The sequence below is a fragment of the Lotus japonicus genome, chromosome 2 (genome assembly GCF_012489685.1).
Source record: "Lotus japonicus ecotype B-129 chromosome 2, LjGifu_v1.2".
Taxonomy (NCBI): domain Eukaryota; kingdom Viridiplantae; phylum Streptophyta; class Magnoliopsida; order Fabales; family Fabaceae; genus Lotus; species Lotus japonicus.
The window spans coordinates 85,847,552-85,855,770 of record NC_080042.1 but is presented as its reverse complement, the minus strand read 5'-3'; the positions used below and the strand labels follow the sequence as shown (position 1 = coordinate 85,855,770).

Genomic DNA, 8,219 nt, shown 5'->3' with positions numbered 1-8,219 from the left:
GTGCTTGTTAGCTTGCTGTTTCATTCTATTTTGGGCTTTCTCCAAGTTCTCCTTTAATGTGTCCAGAAATAGATTCCTCTCTGCTGTCATCTTTTCCACTTCATTTACTGAAGCTAATGAATCAGTTCCCTTAATGATCACTGGTGGTTCTCTTCCATACAGAGCTTGAAAAGGAGTGGTTTTGATGGCAGAATGGTAGTTGGTGTTGTACCAAAATTCTGCCCAACTTAACCATTTTGGCCACTGCTTGGGTTTAGTCCCAGTCACACACCTTAAATAGGTCTCAACACACCTATTCACCACCTCAGTCTGCCCATCAGTTTGAGGATGGTAAGCAGAACTAAACTTCAATTTGGTCCCAGCAAGCTTGAACAATTCAGACCAAAAGGAACTCAGAAACACCCTGTCTCTATCTGAGACTATAGATGTAGGAAACCCATGCAACTTAACAATTTCCTTGATGAAGAGTTTTGCAACTTCATTAGCATTATAGGGATGAGATAGAGCTAGGAAATGTGCATATTTGGTGAACCTGTCCACAACCACCAAAATGGTGTCCTTTCCCATAGTTTTTGGCAAACCTCCAATGAAATCCATTGAGATATCAGACCAAACTTGTGAGGGAATGGGAAGTGGTTGGAGATAACCAGCTGGATTAAGTGTCTCATACTTGTTTCTCTGACATATTTCACATTTTTGGACATAGGTTTGGATATCTAGCTTCATTCCTTCCCAAAAGAATAGAGCAGAAATTCTCTTGTAGGTCCTGAAAATTCCAGCATGTCCCCCAACAGCTGAGTCATGAAATTCTTGTAGTATGATAGAAATCTTCCCGGAAGTCTTAGGTAGAACAATTCTGTTTTTGTACAGAAGTCTGCCTCTCCTCATGTGGTAACCAGCTGGAACTGGTCCTTGAGTGGTGATCTCTTGAATGATTTTCTTGTACTTGTCATCAGCTAGAATCTCAGTTTCTAAATCTTCCCAATCTCCACATAGAACTGAGGAAATGGCAGAAAATTGTAGTTTCCTAGAGAGAGCATATGCTGCTTTGTTTTCAATACCTGGCTTGTATTTAATTTCAAAATCAAATCCCATGAGTTTGGAAACCCACTTTTGTTGCTCCTCTCCCATGAGCCTTTGTTCAGCCAAGAACCTTAAGCTCTTTTGATCAGTGTGGACCATGAATTTGCAGCCTAAGAGGTAGTGCCTCCATTTCTGTACAGCCAACACCACTGCCATCAATTCCCTCTCATACACTGATTTAGCTTGTGCTCTTTCTGAGAGGGTTTTGCTCATGTAAGCTACTGGCCTCCCCCCTTGCATAAGTACAGCTCCTAGCCCTTTCCCAGATGCATCAGTTTCCAACACAAATGTTTTCTGAAAGTCAGGCACAGCTAGAACAGGTACAGTTGTCATGATCTCCTTCAGTTTGTCAAATGCTTGAGTTGCTCCAGCACTCCAACTGAAATTGTTTTTCTTGAGCAATTGGTTTAGGGGTTGAGCCAACTTGCTATAGTTTCTGACAAACCTTCTATAATAGCCTGTCAATCCCAAAAATCCTCTCAATCCCTTCACATCCTTGGGAAGAGGCCAATTCAGCATATCTTTTATCTTGCTAGGGTCAGCAGCCACACCCTTTTTGGATATCAGATGCCCCAGGTAGATGAGTTCAGATTGTCCAAAGGAACACTTCTTCTGATTGGCTACTAGGTGATTGTCCCTTAAAACTTGTAACACCTCTCTCAAGTGCTCCTTATGTAGGTCTACATTTTTGCTGTAAATCAGTATATCATCAAAAAATACCAGCACAAACTTCCTCAAATATGGCCTCAGAACCTGGTTCATTAATGCTTGGAAGGTAGATGGGGCATTGGTTAAACCAAAAGGTAGGACTAAATACTCATAGTGGCCCTCATGTGTTCTGAATGCTGTTTTAGGGATGTCCTCTTCCCTCATCCTGATCTGATGGTATCCAGATTTGAGGTCTAGCTTAGAAAAAATCTCAGCTGTTCCAATTTCATCCAGCAGTTCATCTATGATTGGAATTGGGAATTTATGAGGAATAGTCACCTTGTTAAGTGCTCTATAGTCCACACAAAACCTCCAGCCACCATCCTTCTTTTTCACTAAAATAGCAGGGCTACTAAAAGGACTTGTGCTATGTCTAATTATTCCAGCAGCTAACATTTCTTTTACTAACTTTTCTATCTCATTTTTCTGGTAAAATGGGTACCTGTAGGGCCTGATGTTAGGGATTGGTGCTCCTTCCTGTAGCAGAATAGCATGATCAGTGGCCCTCTTGGGGGGTAGCTCTTTTGGCTCCTGGAATACCTCTGGGAATTCAGTAAGAAGCTTGCTCCAGAGTTCAGGAATAATGAGATTGGTTGTAGGCTCCTCTTTTGAACATTCATATGAGAGAAAATATTCTTCCCCCTCATCATGCTTTGTCTTTTTGATAGATTTCCATGTGGCTGCCACCTTGCAAAAAGATGGCTCCCCTTGCATACACATCTTTTGTCCATTTAGTTCCCATTTGATGATCAGGTCCTGGAAGTTGGCCTCATTATTACCCAAGCTAGCCAACCAATCCATCCCCAGCACCAATTCTGTTCCTCCTAAGCCCAGAATAAAGAAGTGCTGAATGATGGGGTTCCTTGCACCTCCAACTTCAAATTCTTACATACCCCAGAATTTCTTTCCCTTGCCCCATTTCCAACTTCCACAACATATTCTGAAGTAGCAACCACCGGTATTTCCAGTTCTGCTACTAGTTCCTGTGAAATAAAGTTGCTGGTGGCTCCACAATCTACTAGAATTAGGATCTCCCTTTCTCCTATCTTCCCTTTCACCTTGAAGGACCTGTTGGAAGTTAGGCCTTCCTTACTGTTCAGAGAGAGTTGGAGCACCTTCCCTTCCAAGACAAATTCTCCATCCTCAGCCTCTTCAAACACTTCTTCTTCTTCCTCTTCATCCTTACCTTCTATCAATATCAGTTGAAAATTCTTCTTGGCACAAATGTGCTCCCTTCCCCATTTTTCTCCACATTTGAAACATAAACCCCTTCTGCTCCTTTCCTGCAGTTCTGTTTGAGTAAGTCTTTGTCCCCCATTCCATTTCCTTTCAGGGATTTTTCCTTCATTATTGGTGTTCTCAGTCCCTTCCTTAAGATGTTGAGGTTTCCCTTCATTCCCCTGAGTTCCCCCTGCTCCCTTAGATTGGTAGCTCACATTAGGCTGAATAAACCTTCCTCTGGTCTCTCCAGAATTAGTAGAAAATCTTCCTCCAAATCCTCCCTTCTCCTTCCATCCTCTTTTGTCCTCCTCCTTGGATTTGCCTCCTCTCATGGCTGAGTTTTTCTCTTCCAGTAAAAGAGCTCTATCCATGAGATCTGCCAAATCCTCTGCTGGGTACAGCTTCATCTCAGCCTTAATCTCCTCATGCAACCCATTCAAAAACACTCCCTTTAGCACTTCCCTGTCAGCATTTCGCATAGGCGCAACTAAGAGTTCAAAATGCTCCCTGTATTCCATAACACTTCCCTTCTGCTTAGCATTGAGCAAAGGCCCAAAAGGATTCTGAACCAGTTCAGGTTGAAACCTGTGAATCAAGGCCTGTTTGAACGGTTCCCAAGCTCGCACTGGAGCTTGCTCCTCCCACCATTGGAACCAGCCTCCATGGCGATCATCACCATCTCAACCTTCTCGGTTTCTACGACTCGACTGAGTCGGAAAAACCTCTCCACCTTGGTAATCCATCCGTATGCGTCGTTACCATTGAACATCGGTATATCCACGCGCCGCCCTATGACGGCTCGAAGATGGCTCCGATGATGAGCGTGCTCGTGAGGTTCACGACTGCGAGTCACAGTTCGTGACCCGGTTCGTGACCCGGTTCGCGACCCGTCTTCTGAACGAGCCACAGAAACAGAATTGTGGTCGCGTGAAACTCTCCGGTGGCGCGGGGTGTTGGAACGACCCCTGGTGCGACGGTGCTCGCGACTCATGAAGAGTCGTCGGAGCTCCTCGAACTGTTCGTGAGCTTCTTCCTTCATCTCCGTAATGGAACGCTCCAGATTGTCGACTCTCGATTCCATAGCGCTGCGGGTAAGCACCATACAAATCTCCCTTTGGATCGGGAGCTCTGATACCAATGTTAGGTACCAGAAAAATAGAGCACTGAATGAAGAAGATGATATGTATTATAGCACTGAATCCTCTGGATAAACCCAGAAGCAGTGTTTAGAGGAGTTACAAATAAGGAAAAGACAAGATAGCCTTGAGCAATTCGAGAGTGCTCAATCTCTCCTAATTACAGAATAATTTCTGCCTAGGGAATTCTCTCTCCATAACCAACCTATATACTCAAATGCCTATGGTCCCCCCCTCACCCACATGGGTGCTGCCACCTCACCTGGTGGTTATCTTGAAAAGATACCTTCTAGAAGGTTTGCTCATCAGGTATAGCTTGCACCTGTTTGGGCTTTCTAGTATATACCTTCCCAAATCTGGGCCTGACCAAAGGGTCTGTATCACTCAGATCTTCACATGACGTGGTCATGTGGGAATTAACACATGAGAGAATCTAAATCCCTGAAAAACATAGGTTTGAATTGTGTCCTCTTGTGCGGGAGGATTCTGATATAAATTGCATAATACAATCCTGAAAATCTGCTAATTTGCTATAACTGCTATCCTACAACTAGCCTATTCTAATTAGTAATTACAGAATTACATAATTACAGCTCGGCAATAATGCAGGATCTGCCAGCTTAAATGTTGGGCTATTCTAATTAAGGAGATAATTATCGAATTACAACTGTAAATAAATGCAGGAGGCTGCCAGTTAATTCTGTCATCTAATTCCATTGACAGTTTCAAGCCTTCCCACTTCCTAGCTTGAATTGGTCTGGAAAGCATTCTCCAAGTGTCTTAGACTTATAGGATACTTAATACCAGAATCAATCCTGTGGTGAAACTTCTGTGAGTAGTTTCCAAATGCCAGAATTGATTCTGACTAAAAACAAGCTGCTCCAATCAAGCTAGAAATATTTGTCAAATTGTTATGTTTTTATGAGCGGGCCCAACACAAGTCTTTAGTTGTGGAAGAATGAGCTGTTTTCTGAGCTTTTATTATCTGAGACTGAGAGTGCTAGTTTGTCCAAAATGTCTTAAGGTCATCTCAACTTAAGCACTGAATCAATGTCTTATGTTTTGCTAAGACAATATTAGCTATAAGCATGCAAAATTTGTTCAGTTGATAAAAAGGTATAAACTAACCACTGGTAGGGGTTGATCTAACTTAACAGTTAAACTAGTGGTCTCAACTTGTGGGGAGGATGATTGTGATATCAGACAAAAGAATTTACTCAACACTTTTTAACTTTACAAAGAACCCAGGGGTCAATCATTATGTCCCCCTGGTTGGACAAATTGAATTTAGGAAAAAAATGATTCTTCATATCTTAGTACACATTAATCGCCACAACTTTTTACGAAAACAATGATCATGGGCAACAAGTTAAGCCCTTATTTGTCTTGACACAAACAGAAAACAAATTACAAGATTTTAACAATATGATCATGAAGATTGTCTTATTTTTTTTCATGATTCATGGTATTGGTATCAATATTGAGCAATGATTCCTTCAGTGCTAGCAGATCCAGATGGCCTCTCGAACCTGCAGTGTTTGCAGGTTGTTGAATAGAGAGTTGGTGTCTGGTACTTGTCTTCTCCTCCCATCATTGGCATAGGAACCCCTCTCTTGACAGGGCTAACATAGCCTGGCCTATAAGTCTGACCCAAGATTCCTTCAATAGAATCAGTGTGTTTCTTAAACCTGAACTGTGTCTCCAAATGAGCAAAAGCATCATCTGATGGCAACTGGTAATTGTGAACCTTGTTTTCCTTCTCTCCAATAGGCCTCACCCTGATGTCCATTTCAAGCAAACCTGAAACTGTAACTCTCACATTGTTGGTCTCATCTGTTCTCTCAACTACCACTTCTCTTTCATCACCATTAGCCCTCCACTCTGCTTCTCCATCAGTAGGTACTGAAATTTCTTCACCATCCCACTTCACTATGAGAGAGTCAACATTGTCATCCCATTTAGATACTCTATTAGCAGCAATGACAAGAGTGTGTGTGTCAAACATGACAGAAAGTGCCTGCACCCATGTGTAGTCACGAGTCCTTCCCTCTGGTCGGGTACCGATGAAGTGAGCATTGATCTGGAACTCATCATCAGAAGCAATGGCAAAGTTTCCTCCTTTGGCGCCGTGGAAGTAGAACATCACACCATCACCACCAACAAAGCGAGGATCATAACATAAAGCACCATAGCCATCACATTTGGATTTCCTAACTGCCAAAGAAACAACAAATTCAACACAAGTTCAATACTCACTTCTATAGACACTTACAAATTAAGGTCAATTTACTTTCTCTTTTTGTCTTCCGAGTTCCAACAAAGGATCATTCAAGAAGAGTGAGACCTTTAAAGAAACTATGACACCTAATCATGAAAACTTGTTTTATTCCAATATAATCTTAGTCATTTTATCCATGATCAAATAGTCCATGTAACTTCCATAAATTTTAAGAGGGGGACGTAATCGTAACCTACAATCTATAGTATCTTTGGATCAACTTCTCTTTCTCTCATAATCAATTCTCATGTACAGAAGCTACTCATATATGAGCCTCTATCAGAATTGATTTTAGCTTCAAACGTGATAACAGTTCTATACATATTGTTTTTAATGTTGTAATATTACAACATGATACGTGGGTTGAAAAATGGAAAGTAGAGGGAAGTTATCAACATAATATGTGTAGAGGAAAAGTAGAATTGAACTTACACTTGCAAGTGGCTTCACATTTGCTGCTGCAGTCAATGAAACAGCCCTTGGCCTTCTTGTTGTTCTTGGGCTTCCTCTTCTGGCACTCAGCAGGACAAGAGAGGGTCTTAAACTGACATGTGTTCTTTGCTTTGCAGAAGGCTCTTTCTTGTCCACTTGGCAGAGCTGACAACACCTCATATTCTGAGGCTTCATCCTTCTTCTTCTTTGGCTTCTTCTCTTTACCCTTTTCTTTCTCCTCCTCCTCGCCCTTTCCTTTGTCCTGCTCCTTACCCTTTCCCTTACCATTTGTATCACCCTGACCTTTACCATTACCATTACCATTGCCATTGCCATTACCATTACCATCACCCTTTCCTTGGCCTTGAGCAATGGCACCTTCCATGGCCATGAGTAAGACAAAGATGGCCACTAGCAAGATGCTGAGCTTTCTTCCAGCCATCTTGCTGATTAATTGAACTTTTGTTTGTATGTTTCCTTTGCTTTTGTGATATTCAACTGCTTCTGTGACATTGGAGGAGGGAAAGAGAGTACTTTTATAGAGGATTTTGTGTGCAAGTCGGCACTTAAGTTCGGCTTAAGCTATGCTGGTTTCCTTCTTTTAAGCTTCTCTTGTTGTATGTTGCTTGGTATAGTGATATTACGAGGGCTATTCAAAGCTGACTTTTTATAGTGCCAACTAGATTCGTTATTGAACAAGTTCACACACAGCTGTTTTGACTTTCAACAGGTTCCACAAGGTATCAACTAGGCAGATAGATCCTCTAAAATGAAAGTTCTTTTATGTCTCATGTGAAATTTTTTGTCTATCTTTCTTTTCATATGTATTAAATATGCGAGACCCCTTAAATATTTTTTAAGAGAGATAAATACAATATCTCACTTAGTGAGTGTTTGGTTTCAAATCTGGAGAGGTCAAACGTGGATCCAGAAATCCAAAAGCAACTATTTCTTGCTTCTGCAAACGTGGATCGGGGCCAAACGTGGATCTGCAGAAGTTTTCCAAACACACACTTAACATTGTCATGTCACGTGAGAGGATCCAAATCCTAACACATGTTATTTAATTTGTACTAAATGTTAAGGACGACTCTTTTTTATACCCATCAGAGTGTTATGTTGTGAGAAGGTATACTTCACGATTATAACATGAGAGGGGGCATGAATATATCTTTTTATAACTACATTGGATATGATGAAGACTAGTAAACCACATTAGTGAAAGGCACTACATCTTTCACGCAAAATCGGTTCTAATACTAGTTGTTATGGTGTGAGAGGGTATACCTCATGGTTATAGCACGAGAGAGACATGGTCATGAATATATTTTAAAACCACATTAGACTAGAGTAAATCACAT

General features: G+C 41.5%; 3 protein-coding genes across 3 annotated transcripts; all 3 read right to left on the bottom strand.

Annotated features, from left to right (window-relative positions):
- Window positions 1–2,615: 2,615 nt before the first annotated feature.
- Window positions 2,616–4,213, bottom strand: LOC130737168 (uncharacterized). The gene has a single exon (XM_057588931.1). It carries the CDS (start codon window positions 3,528–3,530, stop codon window positions 2,616–2,618), a length of 915 nt encoding a protein of 304 aa, XP_057444914.1. The 5' UTR covers window positions 3,531–4,213.
- On the bottom strand, window positions 2,943–4,114 carry LOC130735794 (uncharacterized). Its single transcript, XM_057587689.1, has one exon. It carries the CDS (start codon window positions 4,112–4,114, stop codon window positions 3,605–3,607), a length of 510 nt encoding a protein of 169 aa, XP_057443672.1. The 3' UTR covers window positions 2,943–3,604.
- A 1,126-nt stretch (window positions 4,214–5,339) lies between the features above and the next one.
- LOC130740420 (uncharacterized) lies at window positions 5,340–7,379 on the bottom strand. Its single transcript, XM_057593019.1, has 2 exons — window positions 6,859–7,379; window positions 5,340–6,362 (listed from the first exon to the last, which is right to left on the bottom strand). The coding sequence occupies exons 1-2, from the start codon at window positions 7,298–7,300 to the stop codon at window positions 5,623–5,625; spliced, it is 1,182 nt and encodes a 393-aa protein (XP_057449002.1). The 5' UTR covers window positions 7,301–7,379; the 3' UTR covers window positions 5,340–5,622.
- Window positions 7,380–8,219: the final 840 nt, after the last annotated feature.